Source organism: Falco naumanni, chromosome 9 (genome assembly GCF_017639655.2).
Source record: "Falco naumanni isolate bFalNau1 chromosome 9, bFalNau1.pat, whole genome shotgun sequence".
Taxonomy (NCBI): domain Eukaryota; kingdom Metazoa; phylum Chordata; class Aves; order Falconiformes; family Falconidae; genus Falco; species Falco naumanni.
The window spans coordinates 10149656-10171348 of record NC_054062.1 but is presented as its reverse complement, the minus strand read 5'-3'; the positions used below and the strand labels follow the sequence as shown (position 1 = coordinate 10171348).

The 21693-nt window shown below is 43.8% G+C and overlaps 2 protein-coding genes across 8 annotated transcripts in view; one reads left to right on the top strand and one right to left on the bottom strand.

Annotated features, from left to right (window-relative positions):
- The first annotated feature begins 255 nt into the window (after nucleotides 1-255).
- RAB14 (RAB14, member RAS oncogene family) lies at nucleotides 256-16838 on the top strand. Its single transcript, XM_040606059.1, has 8 exons — nucleotides 256-475; nucleotides 8243-8301; nucleotides 9599-9652; nucleotides 11168-11345; nucleotides 12469-12535; nucleotides 13433-13520; nucleotides 13846-13876; nucleotides 14755-16838. The coding sequence occupies exons 2-8, from the start codon at nucleotides 8250-8252 to the stop codon at nucleotides 14930-14932; spliced, it is 648 nt and encodes a 215-aa protein (XP_040461993.1). The 5' UTR covers nucleotides 256-475; nucleotides 8243-8249; the 3' UTR covers nucleotides 14933-16838.
- Nucleotides 16839-17732: 894 nt separating this feature from the next.
- The window catches only part of CNTRL (centriolin), a 36898-nt gene continuing 32937 nt past the window's right edge, over nucleotides 17733-21693 (bottom strand). For 6 of the 7 annotated variants that reach the window (XM_040606181.1, XM_040606183.1, XM_040606186.1 and 3 more), the window contains 5 exons: nucleotides 21319-21438; nucleotides 19880-20149; nucleotides 19708-19770; nucleotides 18913-19116; nucleotides 17733-18603 (listed from right to left, as the gene is read on the bottom strand). In XM_040606181.1, the coding sequence (XP_040462115.1) occupies nucleotides 18520-18603; nucleotides 18913-19116; nucleotides 19708-19770; nucleotides 19880-20149; nucleotides 21319-21438 (741 nt within the window). In that variant the 3' untranslated portion in view covers nucleotides 17733-18519. The remainder of the gene's footprint in view (nucleotides 18604-18912; nucleotides 19117-19707; nucleotides 19771-19879; nucleotides 20150-21318; nucleotides 21439-21693) is intronic. The other variant, XM_040606184.1, reaches the window with a different exon arrangement.

Genomic DNA, 21693 nt, shown 5'->3' with positions numbered 1-21693 from the left:
CTGCCCCAGTCCCTGTCCCGGGGCCGGCCTGAGGCGCGGGCACCTGCGGAGGAGGCACCACCTGAGGGAGCGCGCGCTCCCGCCTCGCGCCGCGCGGCGCGGCGCGGCGCGGCGCCCCGTCCCGCCCGGCCCCGCCCGGCCCCGCCCCGCACGCCGGCAGGGAGGCGGGGCAGCTCCGGCGCGCGGCCTCCGCGATTGGTTCCGGCGCGGCCTCTCGCGCCCACCTTTGTGCGGCCCCGGCGCCCGTCGAGAGTGGGAGGGGAAACCCCGTGTGAGGGGCGCCGCCATCTTGGATAAGGGGGGTGATGGGGGCGCAGTGGAGCCAGCGGAGCCGAGCCTGAGGGAGCCCCGGAGAGAGGCGGAGACCCGGCCCGGCCCTTGCCCAGCCTGAAGCGAAGCGCCACAGTGCCCGCAGGGGGGATCGGGCTGCCGTCGACCGCGCCACGCTGCACAGCCACCCGCTCCCCGAGCCCAGGTACGGAGCGGCCGGGGAGGGGCGCCCCGCCGCCCGGCCGGGCCTGGGGCGCTAGGCCCCGCTCCGCCGCCCGGCCAGCCGGGCTCCTCTCGGGCGGGCGCGCCGCCCTCTCGCCGGCCCCCCCGGGGCAGGCCCCCGGCCGCCGCCCGGTCCCGGTGGCGACGCTCTCCCCCGCTGCCGGCTGCGGCCTAGCGGGGCCGCGCTCCCCGGCGGTGAGCCCTGTCCGCTCCCTGGGCGGTGCGGCTGGCCCCAGCCTCGGCGGGGTGGCTGCCCTGGCGCCCGGCGGCAGGCGGGGAGAGCCGGGGGCCGCCGGCCGGGCCGGGCTGGGGCCGGGACCGGGGAGGGCGAGGCGGGCTGGGCAGTAGCTAGGCCGCTGCTGCACTGTTGTCGCCGCCGCCTGCCATTGCTCCTCTGCACTGCACACCGCCCGTGTAAGGCGCCACCACCACTCGTGCACATGAGGGGGACATACGTGTGTGCCCCTTAGTAATTGTTGCAGCTGCGCGTAGCGTGTTTACTATATGTATACATTATACTCTGTGTGTGTGGTCGATGTGCAGTGTTATCTGTACTTTTGATTCTTATGTTGACCAGTGCTGTCATGAATTTCGACAGAAAAATAACTTCGATGAGAGCCGAGGGGAATGCCACTACCTAGTCGAGAAAGTGACAGAGGCGCTCTAGATGCGTTTTCTTTTGTCAGTGCTTATTTGGGCTAGGCAGAAGAACGAAGCTCTCTTCATTCCCCTAGTTGTGTACTGCCTGTTTGCAGCACGCTGAAGGTTTCTGTAGCGTGTGTGGGTACCTTTGTCTTCAGCTGAAAATGTACCGACCTACCCTTGCTGTGAAGCCAGGAGAAGGTGTGTGTCTGCAGTGGGGTTTCTAGCAGTGGCTCTGTTGCTCTGGAGGTTGCTTGATGTGGACTTTGCTTTGTAGGCCCCTGAAACAGAGTGGGTCTGTGTTGTGGTGTGACATTTTTTTCACAGAGGTAACAGTACCCCTTTGTGAACAGGATTTACTTGGGTTGTCTAGATCCTAAATCACTTCAAACTCCAAGTCAGGAGTCTTTTAAGTTTTCCAGTAGCCAGATATTATCATATGGAATGTATTAGTTTTGGGACTGGTTTCTGACATGATTTGGATTGAGAGCCTCCTGTGCTTGGGCATTACTCAGGAATGGAGAGAAAATCCCAACCCTGGGGGACTTAATAACTAAATATCATATCGTTAATATGGAGTAAAAATTAACTTGGTGGCTTCCTGTAGGGATCTGAAAACATCATAAATCTGAGTGGAAGGAGGAAGCTGTTATTTTACCTTTCCAATTTATGAATAACAAAAAAAAGTTAGCGTGAAGGGCAGTAGTTTGAAAACAAACCTGTTATACTGGAGGTACTAGGATTTAAAATGTCAATAGATACTTTATAACTACTTGCTTACTCTTGTGCATCTAATGGAACCTGCATATGATTGGTGTTCATTTTGCTGTATCCTTCTGAAACAAAGGTGTAGACCTTACTTAATTTTGTTCTAAAATGTGTTTGTGACTTGTTTTCCACGGTGAAGACTCCAGGCAGTTAGATACTATTCTGATTTGTTAGACTGACTACAAAACTCTTCTGGTTTCAGTATGTCTGTCCCTAAACTTACGCAGTATCTCTGGAACTTGGTTCTCCTGTTACAAATGCAGACATGAGCTACAGGTTAGACTGTTATAGGAAGAGGAAAATAGGATAAATGAGGATATACAAATGGATAAAGGACTATGGCTGAGAGAATGGACATCAGAGAAAGTGCTCTTACTAATGAGGACAGGTATGCAATATTTAGTTTAACCAATGTGCTAGGGTGTGGTTAGTAAGAAATGAGGTGTGCGCATATAAATGCAGGAAGTTAGGAAATAAAATGGAGGAACTTATTGGAGCAGGATGTGAAACCATTAAAAGGACAACCAACACTGTGTGTGTGACTGGAAAGCTGTTGTGGAAGATCAAGAAGCGAAGGCAGTATGATACATAGCCTTGCTTTTAAAAATAAAGTCAAAATTGTCCTATAGGAAGAGAAATGAAGGCCTGTGAAGTCTTTGGAAATACTTATTAGGCTTTAGGCTGAGTAAAGGTGTTTTGCATGATTAAAGGATATAGCAAATGCATTTCTTCAAGAACAGCTTGAAATGGGGCTCTGCACAGCGGAAGCTTGTTAGTCTGAGCCCAGCAGCCTGCAGGCCTGGTGTGCTTTCAGAGAAAGAATAACTGGACATGGAAATAATAAGGAAATGCAAAGTGATCTTCAGCAGCGGATCATAAGAAGTTTGCTGGCTTGCTGTCTGATCAAAGATTAGTTCAGCCAAACTTACTGTCTTGTGCTAATGAAATACTTTAATGAAATCCAGATGGGGAAAGCTAGAGAGCGTGACTGTAGAAGAGCTGAAGAATGAGTAAAGAACTGGCCAGCAACAAGTAAGGTTGTCAGATAAGTGTGAAAGTATTGGACTGCTAGGAGGCTGCTGATGACCCTCCTCAAGGATCAGCCTGGGAAGAGAGCTTTGTAAAGACAAGCCTACAAAAAAATGAACACTTTGGGGAGGCTGTGGGGCCATCACCTTAAAGAGGGCTGAGGTGTTTGTATGTTTAGGAAGACCTAAATGTCCTGAGTGTAAGTCATAGAACCACAATGAAATTTAATTGTAATAGACCTCATAGCTTGCCATGGACAAGAGACTTACGGGAATTCACTGCTTGGGTGTATTAATTGATAACAGAACTGTTATTTATTAGCTTCCAGTATTTTTACAGAAGACACAGTTGAAGCAATTATAGACTGTATTTCTAGCAGCCTTCTAAAGTAAAGTACCGGTTAGACTGTGTTGGTTTGTGTGCTTGACAAAAGTTTTCGTCAGGGGAATAGTACAATTATGAATTGAAACAATTCTGCTTGTCCCCAGTTCTTCTCCCCTTATTGATCTCTTTTCAGTGTTCACTGTTAATTAACATCTAAGTAAATATGCTGGGAAGAGCAGGAAGGTTATGCCCTGGGAAAGAGGATAACTACCTATTAATTTTGTGTAGAGATTTAGAAGCTGTTCTAAATAATAGTCATTGGCTGCATACAGTTGCTCTTGTATGCAACTAGTTTTTTTCTTCCAAATGGAAAAAACTAACAGCTCTTCAAAAGTTATTTCAGTTTGTGAAAGGAATGATATGATGGCATTGACTTTTGTAGAAGGGAACTGGACTTCAGCTGTGAGATCCTTTCCTGCTGCATATCCTTGAGGAATGACTGAAAGAGCACATGGATGGCCAGTTGAAACACAAAATGCCTCTGGCTTCAGACTAACTAAACAGTGCTCCTCTGGCTGCAGAATGGTATGTTTTTAAAGGGAGCTGGTAATAATTAGGCAGTCCCAAGTTTGAAGCTGATCGCATGTTGTTAATACCATCAGCTGGCCAATCCACACAGAAATGATACCTCTGAAAACAGCAATGTGTAGTAAAACCTGTGCATACAGGTTCTGGTCTCTTCTAATAACATACCTGCTTCTCATTGAGCATAAAGGTATGAAATTTCTCTGTGCAAATCATATCTAGTGAAGAGTTAAAATTGTGTCCTTGAGTTGAGCTAGAAGGAGCTGCATGGGTCTCACAAAACCTGGTATGCATATAATATTTACACTTATGTTATTCTGATAAAGAACGTTACGGCTTTGTGCCTAGAATGACCTTATCTCAGCTTGTACAGATGTGTGCTGATACTTGAAATAAGGCATCAGTGAGTTGTCAAAATAGCTGTGCAGTGCTTGTTGATTAGAGGAGGAAATGTAGGTGTACTAGTATTTCATTAAGCTAATCTTTAGAGGCTTTTTTTTAATTTATAAAGTTACAGGAGAAGTTGATTTGGAAAATGGATTATGATGATGCTGTTGACTGTAAAATTTCTAGTCCTAACTGTAATGCAGGAATTAATTGTACAAGCTTTGAAACTAGCAGAAATCTGTGTGTAGTGAAGCATGATACTCTGGCTAGTTGCCATCCTGAAATAATGCTCTAAACTCTAGGGAAATATTACCTCTGAGAAAGGAGCCAAAACTGGTTTGAAGTTGGCAGACTTCCCTGGAAGAAAGATGGCAGGTAGACCAAGTTTCCAGACTAAACTTCTTTTACTTTCTGTTTAACAGTAAATTCATGGTTGGTTAACTTTGTCATATTGTATGATGTCAGCAGTGGCTGAAGGTAAGTTGCATGTACTTTAATGTGCAACTTTCTCAGTCCTGCAGTTCTTGCCCTCCTGGCTTTCTCAAGAGGAGAACTGTAACCACTCGTATTGGGGTAACTAAGATTCACGTGTCTGGAACAGAGGGCTCTGAAGTGGAGGTAGAACTCCAGTTTCTACAGATGGGTGATGCTGTCAACATATATTAACCCCTTGTATTAACATATAGCTAATGTTTTTATTTACTGAATCCTGTTGTGCATTATTCTTGTCTAGACTTCCTTCTTTCATCTGCAGTAAATGCTGAGATGGTCAGTTTTCTAAGGCTGAATTCTCACTGTGGCTTCTATGGTTTTTTTCTCCTTCAGCATGGTGTCCTTCTGGAATATCTGTGTTACTCCAAGATCTGAGTACAGTTTGAATTCCTGCTAATCCTTACTGGAATTTGAGTGTTTAAAAGATTGTAATTTTGTTGAGGTCTTTTTTTTCCTTTAAGTCATCTTAGTTCTCAAAAAAAGATTCCTGACCTCTAGTAATAATTTAGAGTATTTTGGAGTCTTTTCTGTAATTTGACCCTTAGAATAAATGTAATACTAAAGTGTTGCTTTATTTTTCAGTTTAACTCCAGAAACTGTGTTTAATATCTACAAGCTTTCAGTATGTATGTCTTTCAGCCACAGTGGCTTCTGCAGTAACTTTCTGGGACTTGAGAGAAGGTCTAGACTCATTGTATGAGTGAATTTCTCTATCAGTATTATTACTCAAATTTTTTCTTTAAGCTGTGGGGAGCATGCATGCGCTAGGTCTGGCTGTACAGTGGGGTGTGTGGTATCTCACACCTCCTTGAGGGGCCTAATGTCACTGTAAGAATGAGGGTGAAGTTTTAGCAATGAGATGTGGCTTGACTTCAAGTTAGTCCTCCCTTCCCACCCATTTCTTAGCAGAATTTGTTGCCAAGCACAGAATTTGCTGGTTTTTCTAACTCTCACTTTGAAGTGGGAACTGATTTCAATGCATATGTTGCAAAGAAGTGACAGTTTCTTTTCTATTGAAATAGCATAGACAGACTACTTAGAGTATAATGTAAATTGACATATCTTAGCAAGCAAAACCAGCCTGTCAAATAAACAGAGATGTATATTTAGCAGTAAAGATTCTAGTTAAGAGACTCACTTAAAATTCAGGTTGTGAATTAGAATTCTGAATTCCCAGTTTGTCCATTTAAAAAAACCAACCAAACAAAAAAACAGCGAACTCTTCCTCACTTTCTAGTGCTGGTTGCTTACAAGTTTGGACAGTAGGTCCTGTTCCCCTCACTTGTGGTATACAGCAGTACTGTAAAGTCATGTGCTCAGAAACGTGAAACTGAGTATTTCTGAGTACTTAGCATTCCTTAGCCACTTGGTCTCCTGAAGGAAGAGAGGATCACTTAGGTTTCTGCAGGACAGATTTCATAGCCATGTGCGAGTGGTTCCCTATCTTGGAGTTTACAATGCTAAATTTATTTTTTTTGTTTTAAATGGTATGTTGTGAGAACAAGTGCGTTGGATCAGAAGATGCTCAGTTTGAATGTTACTGCTATTGGGACATGCTGGAGAAGAGGAAGAACATAATGTGTGAAGATGTATTCAGAAAATTTGAAGTATGGGTTGTTTCCACAGCAACATATTGACAGTGAACTCTGTATGGAGCAGTTACTTGTCCTTATTTGCTGGTGTTGAAGATGATCAGTGCATGTATTGAAGCTGATACTCTTAACTCTGGAATCTTCCACTTCCATGAAATAAGGCAGTAATGTTGCTGACTTGCTTGGTAAAGGGCAGTGCATTTTCAGTACTGGATGAGAATTCTTACCCGGCATAGTGATGGGAAGTGGTCTGTCCACTGAGCAGTTGATGGCCAGAGACTGAGGAGGGCAAAGGTGATGTGGGATGGCTGCATGAGATTTCCCTCTATTACAGCAGAGGTTTCCTCTAGGATTTGCTTGATTGATATGACTGTTCTTGGAACTTCTGCAGCACTTAGTGTGGATTTCTGTCTTGCCAACACATACAAGAACTACTGTCCAAAACTGTCTTTTGTTTACTCTCTTGGATTAAACCTGGCTTGGTAGAACTGTGTGTGTGTATAGGACTTAGGATAGATGCTCTGCATACTGCTTGGGGTAGGACTTGAGAGTTTCCCTATTGTGAGCCAACCATGCAGGAGAGACAAGGTGCAGATCAGTGACTGGCACACAGTAAACCCTTCTTAACTGCCTGCTGGACTCCCCCTCCAAGGTCTAGATAAGAGTGTTTGCTTTAAATCTCTGCTGTGTAAGGCAGTGGCTGTTGGCTGTGTGCTTTGAATGAGATTTGTCAGTCACCTTTCATATGCCTACTGTTCACTATTATGGATAATTGAGGTTGATGAAGCAATACTTTTGAAAAAAGTTACAGGCTTATAAGCTTTCTTATGTGTCTTTTTTTCTTTACTGGTTTCATTTGTCATGTGAGTGACACATGACTGAATGAAAATTTTTCTAGGCTAAAGCAATTTAAGTACTGTGTTTTTCTAGTGGCTGGCTATCTGCCATGCAGGAACAGGAACAGAAATGGTGAATTCCTAGTAAAAAATTTCCACTTGCTTAACTGATCATGCTACATCTAGTATAACGTAAAACCTGGGACAGAAGCAGGCATTTTGCATCTGTTATGGTAACTAGTAATATCTGGCCTGTATAGGCTGGTAATCCTGGTTAGCTGATGTAGTAGTAAGTCAACTATTAGACCTTGCAGGTTTACAGCTGAAGACATTTCTACTAGGAAAACAGGAAAACTCTGGAATATTGGAAATACTTACTCCAATCTAATTTTGACTATCACTTAAAATTTAAGAGAAACTGCTAAGCCTTGCTGTAATGCTACTGTGCTGACAAAGCCACAGAGATGTTAACAAACTTCCTGAACATCTGATTTGTGGCTTGTACAGCTTTTCTGACAGGGAAATGTAGCAGGGCAGACCCCAGTTAAGGCTACTACAGCACACACTTAAGTAATTCTTAGTTGTTTGATGCAAGCTGCACTGTTTCCTTTGTTCCTGTTGCAAGTCTCAAAAGTGTGAGGTAATAGTTCCAAGTTGCTGGTTTTGTTAAACCTCTTCAGATTTTTCTTTTGGAGTCAGATTTTATTGTCAGTTCATGTATCAGCTGTTTGACAAGTGAGCGCTGGTTCATTCAGTGACTCTGTACAAAGCAAGAAGCTAGTGGAGCTTTTCAACAAACGGCTTTAAGTCTTTCTGGATAAAATTGAATGAGTATCAATACTACGCAGAGCATGTTTCTTTGTAGAGGCCTTAGTGACAGGGGTTTGGAGCAAATGATGTGGGAGTTGTGCTGAGTGTTTCTGGCACTAATTCAGTGACCATGGGGAAGTACACAAACGTGAACTGTGAATGAAAAGATAGTTGGAGGGAAAGGAAGGGGGTTTTGCTTATGTGAACTAAATTGGCTGAACTGGGTTACATTTGAATAAGTAGCAGTTCTGATGTGTTCTGTCTTTTTTTTTTTTTTTTTCCTAGTGCCACAATGGCAACTGCACCTTACAACTATTCCTACATCTTTAAGTACATCATTATTGGTGAGTATCTCTGGGCACCTACCTATCTGTGTAAGTGTGACAGCCTACCTACAAACACTATGGCTGTACTATTGATGTCTGTCACATGTTACTTGCTATGTAGCGGTGACTCTTTCAGTAGCTGCTTGTCCAGCCTCAGTCCCTCACAGATCACTGCACTTGCTCTAAAGGCTTAGCAGCTGACAATATAAAGGCAAATGCCTTTCTGCCACAGAATGAGAGCTGTGTGACTGGTGACAGGTGAACTGGGAGTGGGGGTGAGTACCAGTGCCTGTACTGAGTACACTTCATTGCTGAGTTACTGTTAAAAATAACTGTTCTTCTTGACATATTCAAAAATACTGAAGCGTGTTATCTTCCCTGTTAGGGCATAATGCTTAGCCCTCTGCATAGCACTAGGGAAAAAGGCATTGTAAAAACATGTGCATGTGGTCCTTTTCAAAAATAACGTTTATATTTAGAAAAACTGCCAAATATATTGGAGATGGGGAAAAGCTTTGGGAGTCAACACAACTGGGATGTTGTGTTAATTCAGGCTTGCTGTAGCACTTCATCTCTGCATCATTACTCAAAGGTTTTACAAGTTATGTTGAAGATGGGAGTGCTAATTGGAACCCATTGCTTTAGATAGGCTTGTAAACCTCTGTCAGACTATTTTGTGCTTAAACGTTGCTTTTAGCTGCAGCTTCTGTGGCTGTTCAGAGTCAGGGACTTGCATTTATTACTGTCTTGGAAGAACTGGTCTTGCTGTTAACTGTTTAATTCTTAATGACCTTGTTCATGTGTAAGTGATCTGTAATCTTACTGTAATGGTTTGTAAGTTGGGCTGCTGTGACAGTCTCAGACTGTGGAAAAGTTGATTCTTAAAAAATCTTGCTATTTCTAGCTGTTGGCATTGTGAAAGTGAAGCAATTTCTTGGTGTGTTCATGTTGTCAGTATTTTTTTATGACCTTATCAGTAACTGCAAGTAAGACAGGAGCAGAGTAAAGACTTAAATGGTAAAGCTGAAATTTAAAATAAACTGTCTGTTTCTCATACCTTGTGAAATACCATTGTAAAATCAGTAATACAAACTTTTTTGAATTTTCTGCTCCACCCTTGCTCGCAACTGTGTACCTTTTTCCAAAACTATAGTGCAGAAGTTGATAAATTTAAGGACTGTAGCCAGGTATAGAACCCTACCCAGAAGGCCTGAGAAAGAAATGGCTGCCTGTACCATTTGTTGTGTGGGATGAGGAAAATGTGCTTGTTACAACAATGATGTGGTGTCAGCCTTAACTATTCTTTCTGTAACAGGGGACATGGGTGTAGGAAAGTCCTGTTTGCTTCATCAGTTTACAGAAAAGAAGTGTGAGTATTTCAATTCATAATATTCTAACTGGTATGCTTCATCCCTCCTTCCTGCCTTTTTGTTTTCATCATGCATGAGCTTGATGTGTGCAGTCTTCATCTGTATGAGTTTGTATTGTACTTGGTCAGATTTTTGTTTTGATTCCTGCAGATGTAGAAAGAAAATGCTGATGTAGTTACAGCGAAACTGCTGCTTCAGTCAGTCCTACCTGTGATGAGTGGGAAGACTGTGACTGTTCTTAGAGCTTTTCTGGGGAATTTGATACGGAACAAATTGAAATTTCTTGTCTGAAATTTACATGGTTTTAATACTCGTGTAGCTTGGACGCAAGCAGTTGGAGTTTTTTAGTGCTGTGAAGGACTTAAAAAAAAAAAAGGAATCTTTTTTTTTCTTTGACTCTTTGCAGACTTAAGTAGCACTGTCATTCTCTGTAGCTGCTGTGATTCATGGCGCTTGGACTGCCCTGTGTGATGGGGTTAAAGGCTTACTGCAGTCTGAGCTGTAACAATATTCATGTATGACTGTGACTAAGAATTAGCTTCACTTTTAATGTGTGTTGTACTGGAGTTTGCAGCAGCTATTAGCTCTATGACTTTCCACGTGTTTTACACACAGTGGTTAAGTCTGTAGGTATTTATTGGTGTGAAGTAAGTCTTTTCCATGCGCTACTTGAGGTGTGGCCATAAGTCGGTAGGCGCTATAGATGAAAATACTTCGGTATTCTAGTAGGGACAGGTTTTTTTAACTGTTGCTTTTAATGAAAATCCAGTATCAGCCAACTGCTTAAATGCTACTTTGCATGTAATCAGACTCTTGATGAGGATGTCTTGTTCTTAGTTTGTCAGCATTTAAGACAAAGCAGTACAACTGAACAAACTTAACATGCCAAATACCTCTACTATGAGACTGTCGCTAACTGTAGGTAGCTTGAATAGGTACTCATCCTTTCTATATTTTCTCAATCTTGCTTAAAGCTGAGCTTATAAAGATGAGTTTATTATAACTAGAAAGGTGTCTTTTTTGTTTTGACTTGCTGTGTTGATAGCTACTTACAAAACTGGCTTTTTCCTGTGGACAGTCATGCTGTTACCCTGTTTGAAACAGCTTGAGTATCTTGTTTTTGAAGCTGTGTTACAGACTTTTAACTGTATCTTGGTAATTCCATAAGTTATCTTTTCCTACTGCATTAAAATAGTTAACAGTTTCTGCAAGGATAGACTGAGAATCAGCTGACTTGATACCTTCTGATATATATGGCCAAACAGCAACAGTGTACATGCATCAGAGAAGGCAAGGAATTTTATAACTGTTTTAAACTAAGAGCAGTTCACGAAATGCTTTGTTTTATTTCTGGTTAAGTGGTCCAGTTTGGGTACTGTAGCTCTAAAAATGCTTTTTATAGACTGAAAAATCTAGTAAAGATAACTGAAAACTGGTGATAGTCATATCTCTGTTGTACAAGGAAGGTCCCTTTGCTAGAAAGATCTGATCTCTGCTCTTATTTTTCATGACAGTTATGGCAGACTGTCCCCACACAATTGGTGTTGAATTTGGCACAAGAATAATTGAAGTTAGTGGCCAAAAAATTAAACTACAGATTTGGGATACAGCAGGACAAGAGAGATTCAGGGCTGTCACACGAAGCTACTACAGAGGAGCAGCAGGAGCTCTCATGGTCTACGACATTACCAGGTAAGGTGGTGTTGGCTGGTGCATCTTGTGTTGGGAGCTCTGCGTGTGCTTGACAAGCTGTTTGGATGCCACAGCCCTTGTGTGTACTGCCTTGTCTGTCCCCTTGACTTCCATTGAAAGGACTCTTGTCTGGATGGATTCGTATCCTGTTGTGTGAAGCTTAGCACACTTTAAATACTGGAAGAGTTGAAAATGAAACGGAATTGTGTGAGCTGCTTTTCTTGGAATACTTCACTGCTTACAGGCTTGAGGATCTTGTCAGTTCAGGCCTTGACTGCCTGTGTTTAAGTTGTTTAAAGAACTGGCTTTGTCCTTAAAATGTGCTTTTCAGTACATGGATTTTTTCCCTTCCTGGGAGGCCATGGATACTGCTGCTTGCCTGGCAGGAATATTCTCAAAGAGTAGGCACAGGTCAGAACATTACCTCTGTTGCAGTGAGCTACATAAATGTGCTTCACAGACTGTGTATTGGTGAGATGCACTGGAGAAGTCTGACTTGTAGGCCCCTTCACAGGCTGGTCCTCCAACAAAACAAGGCTGCACAGAAGCTGTCCTCTCATCTTTTAGCAGCATCTTTAATTTTCACCTGTAAAAAGAGTAATTAATCAGATGTGCAACATGAAATACTTAATGCTTTCATGTCTGCCATCTTCCCCGGGGGCTGTTCTTGGTATTTTTCAAGCACTGTTGGGTTTTTTCTACATATATAGCTATATCTCCTGTTTGCTTAAGTCTTGAGTAAAGTACAGTCGTAGGCACTGTTTGCCACTGAAGTGCTTTTCTACTGTACAGCCTTCTGTAAGGGCACTCATGGGAAATCCTGTAACGTCTTGATACGAGGACATTTACACTGTTTTGTGAAGACTGTAAAACTACTACATGCTAGAAGCACGAGTTGGTCTGTCTTTCACCTGTGTTGTGAGAGTTGCTCTGGAGGTTTAAAGTTGACTTGTTGAAATCTTGGTATGAGTCCAAACAAGATGCTGCCACTTTGTTTTGAGGTGGGGGAGAAGAACAGGGATGACAGATGTCACTGTGTTCAATGGATGCTGACTAAGCTGTTGGCATTTGGGTGTTTTAAAAAATACTGTAGCTAAAACAGTACTTGCTTGATTCTTTGCAGAAGAAGTACGTATAATCACTTAAGCAGCTGGCTGACAGATGCAAGGAACCTCACCAATCCAAATACTGTAAGTTGGACTTCACTTAGCTTGAAAGCAAGATTGCTTATTGCCTAGCAAGAGGTGGAAGGCTTAGGCCAGAGCATTTGCAGTGGTAGCAGTGTTCTCTTAAATAAGCTGCTTGTGTTTCTCAGCTACTTGGCTCTGAGTTATCCTTCTGTCCCCATTTTGCAGTGTGTCAGTGACTCTCTTCCCTGACTGCAACTGGAGCAAAAGTGTAGGCTGCTGCATGAGAAGGCAGTGGTCTTTTCAGAAAGTCTGGTTGTGCTACTTGCCTTTCAGGGGCCTGCTTTCAGCAGTTGGAGACGAAATGGCGATTAAATCTGGACAAACTTTTTAAATTTTTGTCACTACTACTTGTTTTGTGGTAGTAGTGAGGTGAATGTGGTCTCATCTTAGGTTGGAATATAAATCAGATCTTTGGCAAAAGCTGGCCAAGTCTTCTGGAGGGATGGGGCAGGAAGGTTCTGTGTGTCTGCCTACACCACAAAACTGCTGTCCTTCAGTCTTGCTCTGAATGTTCCCACAATACTTTAGCACTAAGCTTGTGGGAGGACACTGTGCTGGGATGAAAAACTTGCAAAGATTCTGGCTGGATTAGCGGGTGATTAAACAAATGCAAGAAATAGCTCAAGTTACAGCTCTTGTGAATAGAGTAGGACTACTGCTCTGCTGCTTTTTAGGACCTCGCCTCATGAGAACAGCCTAAAGCATTTGAAAGTGGCAGCTGGAGATGCTACTCCTGACTTTACAAGGAGGGCACTGCTGGAGCAGTGTCTTCCTGAGAATGTGTGGCTTTTGCAGTTAAACTTTCTGTGTATTTTGAGGGTTTTTTTGTCTTATGAGGGTGGTAGTGAAAAAGTTAATAAGCTTTTTCCTAGACTAATTTTCTCTCTTCTGAACTAGGTGATAATCCTCATAGGAAATAAAGCAGATCTGGAAGCACAGAGGGATGTTACATATGAAGAAGCCAAACAATTTGCTGAAGAAAATGGTGTGTCTTTTCTCTTGAGCTGTTACACTTCTTACAAGATAGCAATGTTAAAGTGAATCCTCAGCATTGATAGCTGCAAGTTTACACTTCCAAAGTAATGTAATTATATCTACAGACTTCTACTGTGCTTCAGGTAGTCTGGCTTAACTCTGTGCTTAGTTCTAGAAAACAGCTTGTGTGCTTTCTTTTGTGTGCCTTAACTTGGCCATGAAGTACTATTTAGTAATAAGAGAGTGTCTTGCATGTAATCTGAAGGTCATAGTATGACTTAGGGCTACTTGAAGTATGTTATGCGTTGACTGTTAAACCTCTTGTTTCTAAACAGGTTTATTGTTCCTCGAAGCAAGTGCAAAAACGTAAGTTACTTTTGTCTAGAGTCATGATTCAGATGTGATCTGTTTAAGAGGAGTATATCGGTTATGACTAAGTACAGCCATAGAGTTCAGGTATAGTAGGGTTTTACAAGTCCAAAACCCCCTGTTCTTGAGTCCTCTTAGGTGGTGAGGTATGCATAGCAGTATCAGTCATGTCAGCTCTGACTTGAAGGTAACTTGGAAATTAGACCTCGCTACATGTCAGGCAAAGACTTGTTGAAATCAAATTAACTGATTTGGTTCCAAGTCGTTATTGAGTGTAGAGCGTGCGTGTGTGGGTAAGAGCGGTTCAGACTTTCCTTCCCTCGGGTGTTGAGCTGTAAGCAAGCTCTGCAGTGACAGCCAGTCCCTTCAGTTGCTGAGAGGCATCACTGCACCATGTTTGTGGTGGGCCGTGTCGGCTGGGAGCCTGTTGGAACACAAGGGATCAGATCTCCAGTGACACTAATAAATGTGGTTCCAACTGGCACCTGTCGTAATAGAACCTTTTAACAAAAAGGTTTTGATTAATAGTGGCTCCCCTATCTTTAAGCCTCTTGTCAGAACCGCTCAGTGCATGTGGCTCGGTGCCTTAGCTTATTTTTGCTACTTGGTGTTTTGGCATGTATTTCTTATTCCTGGCTGGTCCTTGTAGGTATGATGGCTAGGGAGCAAACCGCCCTACCAAAGGATAGGTTATTGAACGTCGTGGTATGTCTGCTTTAAGTGCTGTAAGCTTTTTTTGCATGCAAGAGGACAGGGTAGCAACTGCTGCTCCGTGGTGACCTGTCACATCCCAGCGAGGGTGCCTAGCCAGCTGCCGCCATAACCTGCACTGCTTGGAAATGCAGCCTAAGTAACTCCTGCTGCTCTCTTCGTAGTGGAGAGAACGTTGAGGATGCGTTCCTGGAGGCTGCCAAGAAAATCTACCAGAATATCCAAGACGGAAGCCTGGATCTGAATGCTGCAGAATCGGGTGTACAGCACAAACCATCAGCTCCGCAGGGGGGGCGACTAACCAGCGAACCCCAGCCCCAGAGAGAAGGCTGTGGCTGCTAGTGACCTCTGTTTCATGGCTCCATTTCTGACCTTTCACCTCTGTCTGTCAGAAGCGGTGCTTTTGACTGCTTCCCTGTCTTCTGTACATCTTACTGGGTTTAATTAAAACTCTGAGACAAGTTTAACACAGTACTAAACTGCTAAACAACTTTAGATGTAATCAGGTTATCAAAGGCAAGTAGAGTAATAAAACCTCTCCTGCATGGTAAATCTAGAAGTTTTTTTTTCCTTGATTGTCCTTGTGATAGTGTCACCGATACATAATTTAAACTGAGCACGGATGCCGGACTCATGATTTTACACTTTCGCAGGGCTTTGTCTTGTATGGTTTAATTTGATGGTTCTTTGGCCTTTCTTCCCCACCTCTAACTGTTTAGAGCTGTCTGTAGTAAAGGGTAAGTTTTTGCTGTGAAATGACTTCTGATGGTAGCGAGGGGCTCTGTAACCATGTGCTTTTTGTTGGAAGAATTCCCCGTGGCCGGGGCCGGGGGGGCTGATGCAGGAGCGTACGACTCGCCCAGGGAAACGATCCATTCATTCTTGTGCTCATAGCTTTACATCATTTTTTTGCCACTTCTATCCTTTACATTTGTTAACAGAACGTAAATATGTATAAAATTTGAAGGAACTGAGCTAACAGTTAAATACATCCTGTGTATATGATTTTAATGAAGAAAATGATTACTGGCATTAGAACAGTATATAAGAAAATACCAGTTTGTACAGTATGACCTGTATGTGACCACGTTGCCCTGTTAGTCCAGAAATAGATGTGACTGCCGTTCACTCACATAGGCTTAACTCCTTGGTGTCAACAGTGGACATTGTGCTGGGGGAGCTCATCCCGACGCAGAAATTAACACTAGTGGAATCTGTCTCTCATCTTTGCACTGTGGTATATCTATGCCATTTTATTAATCCCGTTCTGTGCAATCAGCAGTGTGCTAACCCGCTTCTCTCTTCAGTAAGCGTTTCGCATTATTGGGCTTCATCAACTGCCTTGCATCGTATACAAAGGCTGGTTCTCTTGCACACCTTTACGCTTTTATACCTTTAACTTTTTCAATGGTCAGAGGCCGAACTGGACAGTCAGAACAACACGTGTGCTCTCTCGGGATTTTAACTGCTGTTGTATTTAAGTCCTGTGTGAGGGTTTCTCAGGTTTTTTCATCAAGCTTTCGAGCACATCCTTTGTGGGGTGACGCAACCTGTAATGCTTGGGCGAAGGGGAGGGACCGAGCGGTGACAAGTGTGCGTGTGGATGTCATGGAACCGTGTGCAGGGTTTGACTGCGGCTCTGCGTGTGGTACTGCTGTGTCTCCTGGGGGCCTCTGCTTGGAAAACATCACATACGGTTTAAAAAGGGCAGGGGGTAAGTGCTTATTGTCATCTGATGTCTGGCTCTAGCCTTATGGCAGTGTTTAAATACAAAGTAGGCTTAAAATCCCTCTCTAGACACTAAAACTATACAATGTTCAGACTTGTAAGTAAACAGTGGTACCAGAGTATTGTACAGTCAATGTTAAATAAAAGCCAAAACTGGAATGTGCAGACAATAGGATTTGGGTAACTTGTGCACTGTCCCTTTGTTTTTGTCTGGTTAGTCCTTTTTTAACTAATATTCTTAAGTAGATGGGTATGTTCAAGACCTACAGCTAATGCATCCTGCTTAAACCAAGGTTGCACCGCAAAGGGTTTGCCCAGGGACCACAACCTGCTGCTGGTGTGAAGTAAATGTTCTAATGACTACAGCTTGCTGAGGTGCAATACCTGTACTCCCAGAGTAAGTTACAGTAGGTCTTGCTGTTTCTGTCATGGAAAGGATCTGTTTGGACTGCTGTACTCATCAATTGATGTAACAATGCTATTAATCTAAATATTTGTAAATAAAGTACCTGTATCTAGATAATCTGTTCTGGCTTGTGTTGTTTGCTGTGGTGTGACTCCTGCAGGGGTTGGGCCTTGGGAGCAGTTTCAGCTGCTCGTGGTTACCCCTTGTGATGGACCTTATGCTGCAAAAACTTCACAGGCTTTTCCCCAGAGGAGCAGGGAACAGCTCTGGGAGCTGCAAGAGGCCACGGCCAAGCCCAGCATGAGGGGTGGGAGCTGGGTCACATTCCCTGCCTGTGGAACTGTGGTTGCTGGGTGCTGTGCTGCAGGGACCCCTTTGTGCTTGTGGCTGAGGGAGAGTGAGACAGAATGAGGGGAAGGGGGGGCTGGGGAGGCTCCCTGCTGGACAGGGGAGTCCCCATTACAGTCAAGGCTGGGAGGGGCCTCAGGAGCTCACCTGGCCCAGCCTTTTGTGGGACACTGAATTGTTCCTGCTGTGTAAAAAAAACATACAACATGATAATACCCCCAACAGCAACACCTGAACCACATTTGTAGCTGCTGTTCCATCACGTGCTGGTTCTGCATCTTGTGGTGACACATGTTTTCACCTCATCTCGCACTTTAGCATTGTTTTGCCACTGCTAATTAAGAGACTTGCTGGGAACTTCATGAAGCCATTACCTATAGCCACATCACTTCAGCAGTGATGCAGCTGCACCTTCAGTGAGGGAGGGGTGGCAGACACCAGCAACAGCTCTGGCACAGCAGTGTAGGAGGAGCTTCACTGCCTTGCAGGGAGAGCCAGAGTGGGCACTGCCAGCGCTGCAGCTCTAAGTGACCTTAGGGACAACTTACACCAACAAAACACACCAACCCACCACAGATGAAAGCAAGCATCAACCACTGACACTTCAAGGAAATACTGAAAAATAATTGTATTTTAAACATCTGTGCATTTGGCAACAAATAAATGGACAACTCTGTGTCTTTAATAATCAAGTTTTCTTTGCAGTAGAAACTGAAATGAAACAGTTGTTTTAAACATTTAAATCCACATTTAAAATAGTTTTTATAAACAACCTCCAACTTACATAGATAAAGCTCAGTTAATCATACAAAAACATCACAGTACGGAGCAGGCCCTGCGAGCTGTCCGAGTAGTGGCCAGTGCCTCCCTAGCCCAGGCTTGTGAGCAGTGAGGTAGAAGTGGCCGAGGGTGGCAGCTGCGGCCGGGGGTCAGGCACTGCTGGGGCATGGGCAGCACTCGCAGGCCTGGCTTAACTCCTGCTGCCTCGCAACTGCCTAGGAGCAGCTCTGAGGCTGCTAGAAGCTTTACTTAAGCAGCTGCCATACACGAGAAGAAATCTATTTTTAACTTAATTACAGAAGAATGCTTAAGTACCAGGCCAGTATTACAACCAGGTACAACTGAGTTAGACAATAGGCTATATGTTTATTAAAACCAGAGAAGTGTTCCTGAAGGATCAAGGATAGCACTAGCTCAGCATTCAAGCTGATCAATGCAGCAGCAATTTCTCCATGTCATCCAAATGTACAAGCAGCTCTCACCCGCCCTTTGCTTGAAAATACACACCTATGAGCCAAAAGAGTATCAGGCATGAGGACACCAACCGCTGGAGCGCCGTCACGGGAAAGGGGCAGCACAGTGTGAGAGCACGCCTGCCCATGGGCCAGCACCAGCCTCCACCAGGGCTGAAGGCAGCTCTCACCTCTGGGCCTCACCGAGGAACTCCTCATGAGCCAGAACGCGTCGTCTGCACTGCCTGTGACACCACTGAGACACCAGCCGGCCCGTGTGCAAATCTTGTCAGAGTAGCCTAGAAAAAGGAGTAAGGCTGACTAGTAACATCTGCAATTAGCAGGGACACATTAATCTTCAGAAGAAAAAAAATATGGATTTGAAAGAATAAAAGGTGATTAAAAACCAACAACAGACAACGCTGACGAAAACTTACACTTTTCAAACAAGTTCACTGCTGCCACAGTAACTAAGTGGACAAAGGATGAGCACCCCACCTCCCACCACCCTGCTGTGGCTCTAAGATGGCAAGCAGATGCTGTAACAGACTACCAGTGAGCTAAATATTATTAAAACAAACCCAGAATTCCTGTACACAGGCTGTTACCTGAGTTTTGGTTAAATTCAGAGTGTGATGAAGAGAGAACAGACTCGAGCTATGGGCTAGAACCAGTGGGTCTGAAGAAGTGCTGCTGACTAGGTCATCCAGCGCATCAACCTGTCGCTTCAAGCTGTGCAGGGTGCCTTCGGTTTGCTGCTTTCCTCTGAATAATACTTCTGCTTGCTTGGACATGGACTGCCGGAGCTGAGCCTAAATAAATCATTAGTTCTATTTATATCCAGCTAGTGTAATTTTCAAGACCGTATTTAAGACATCTGATGACCTTGAAGTCAACACACAAGGGATGCAATGTTAAAAGAGTCTCAAACCACAAGCAGATGGCAACGGTTTTACAAATTATTTTTAACTAGCTCGCCTCCTCCCAAGCCAGAAATAAGCCCCATTTCTATGGCCTTTATCATTCATTACATGCCTGAAGAAAGCGCAACAAGTACATTTAATGAAAGTCGGCCAGCACCTGTACTTAAGAGCGATCATGGGTGCTCCCAAGCCCTAACTGGTCATATTGCAACATACCATAGTACAATATAAATGAGGGAATTTTGTTGGAATACTCAAAACCCCAATTAATTAAAATAATTCATCTTGATGCAGCATGCAGCTGCTAGGCTTTCTTTTATTGTTGTTCCCCCCCCCCCCCCCCCCAAACACTCTGTAGCAGTAGGGTACAGAGTGAATACACCGGAGCTGGAGCAAGATCCTCACGCTCCTGGATCGTTCAGATTCATTTTAGAAGGGACCCAACAGCTGTTTTAGCGCAACCAAGGAGCCATGTGCCACCTTCAGCCAATCTTCGCAGTGCTGCAGTTTTTCTCGGAGAGCCTCTCCACGCCATTGTTCATCCTTTTGGAAACAAAAGCACAACTCAGCAAGGGAGCGTTAAACCAAAGGTACCAATACCGCCATGCTCAGCTGCGGCACTAGGAGCAGCTACTTTGTGAAAGCTTTTTACCATTAAGATGGCTTGCGAAAATTTCAACTTTTCTTCCGATGAGAGGAGTCTTTCTTTAGCAGCAGCAAAGGGATCAGTCTTTAAGTGATCAGATTCACAGTGCAGACTTCCCTTTACTTCAGAAGATGCTTCTGTATCTTCCAGCAGTTCTGAAGACAGGCTTGAAGATTTCAACCCCATCCTAATTTCATCTTCAGCCTCCAGGTTAAGCAGCGTTGCTGCATTCTCTGTTTCCCTTTGTCTCTTTTCCAAGTCTTCTCGAGTTTTAACCTACATCATGTAACAGTCTCACCACTCTGCCATCAGGTTACAAATGCATCATCAATCCAGAGGGACTTCCCTCTATAACTGAACAAGGCTTCTTTCAGAAATGTCTAGATTTCAACTAGAACAATCGGAAGTCACAAAACCTCTGAACAGATGCAGCCCTAATTCTGACATTAACTTCACCTGTGAAGCCCCTCAGATGGTAACAAAGGCACTGAAGTTACCAGGACACAACTTGGTAACAAACCCATTCGTACTCTGATCTTGTGCAATCTTCCTTGAACACTTTCCAGTTGCTAACATCATTCTCTGAAGGACCCAATTTTTAAAGGGCTTAAAAACAATTTATCAAAGGACTGGGAGCAGTCAGACAGTGTGAAATCACCTTTTAATTTAAAGCAAGTATCAAATGCTGGCTCAGGTGGGCAATAGCAAGTTGTTAAGTGCCCACGGAGTAGCTTTGAATATCGATAACACTTAGTGGTTTGCATAAATTATGACTCTAGTCATGCCAAGTTTGTATTACCAAATCTTAACCTAAACAGGAGCCAGAGTCTGAATCCTAGACTGCAGCATTGCCTAAACTGAGCTGACAGCAAACATTACAGTGCAATTGCTGTGTAACTTGGGAGCATCCAAATCCAATTACTCTTAATGAGTAGCTAAGACTAGCCCCTCCACGCTCAGCCCACCTCCGAAGAGCAGTCCCTTTTTGAGGCATCATTTTACTGGTCAAGAAGGGCTGATGCGTTTGAACTGACCCGAGCAGTGCCTGCAGTTCTCCCCACGTGACAGGAAGGCAGCCCTGCAGCTGGGCCACTCTGCTGTGGCCTTCAGGGTCTGAATCATGAAATAGCACTTTAGAGCTTGGCAGCCCTACACTGAGAACTCTGCACAGGGCTGACTGGCTGGGGTTGGTTTGTTCCATTTTTAAACTTGGATTACCAAACTGCCTGATCCTACTGACTGTTCACAAAGCTTAACCTTTCCCAGATTTGGGGAAAAAATAATGATAATAATAAAAAAATAAAAATCACACAATAATTTTAAGTAGGTCTGTTTCTGATTGTGATACAACAGACAGGAGGAGATTCAAAACCAGTACAATATTAAACTCGTCTGGAAGACACTGCTTTCCCTCAACCCCCCCACGTTCAGCTACGCAGGCATACCTGGGGCTGCTGGACCTGGTCAAGGTCCTTAAGGTGCTTGGCTTGCTCATGGTGATTGCACGCTACTTGTTCAGCAGTCGTTATATCACTCTGCAAGCAGCTGTTTTTATGGGTTTGATCCTAGGAAAATGCAGCAAGATTGACTTTTACCCTGAGCATCCAAGAGAATTCACATAACACAATTTCTTCAAGTTAAAAGGTAAAAACAGGCAGCATTAAATAGGAATAACTAGACGTGTTCTGCAGTACAAGCTAGAAAAACTGAAGTTTGGTTGCTTCAAGTTCAGTCTAGTCACGAAGTTAATGCATTACTTTGTTCCTCCTAAGATAAAAATGGGTGTTCTATCATGTTGCCATTTAAAAATAACCTAAATG

Bases quoted from the DNA above. Each gene is read 5' to 3' on its own strand.
- RAB14 (XM_040606059.1), top strand. From the start codon at position 8,250: ATGGCAACTGCACCTTACAACTATTCCTACATCTTTAAGTACATCATT. The intron at 9,653-11,167 runs GTGAGTATTTCA...TTTTCATGACAG, and splicing joins TCAGTTTACAGAAAAGAAGT to TTATGGCAGACTGTCCCCAC. The intron at 12,536-13,432 runs GTAAGTTGGACT...CTTCTGAACTAG, and splicing joins ACCTCACCAATCCAAATACT to GTGATAATCCTCATAGGAAA.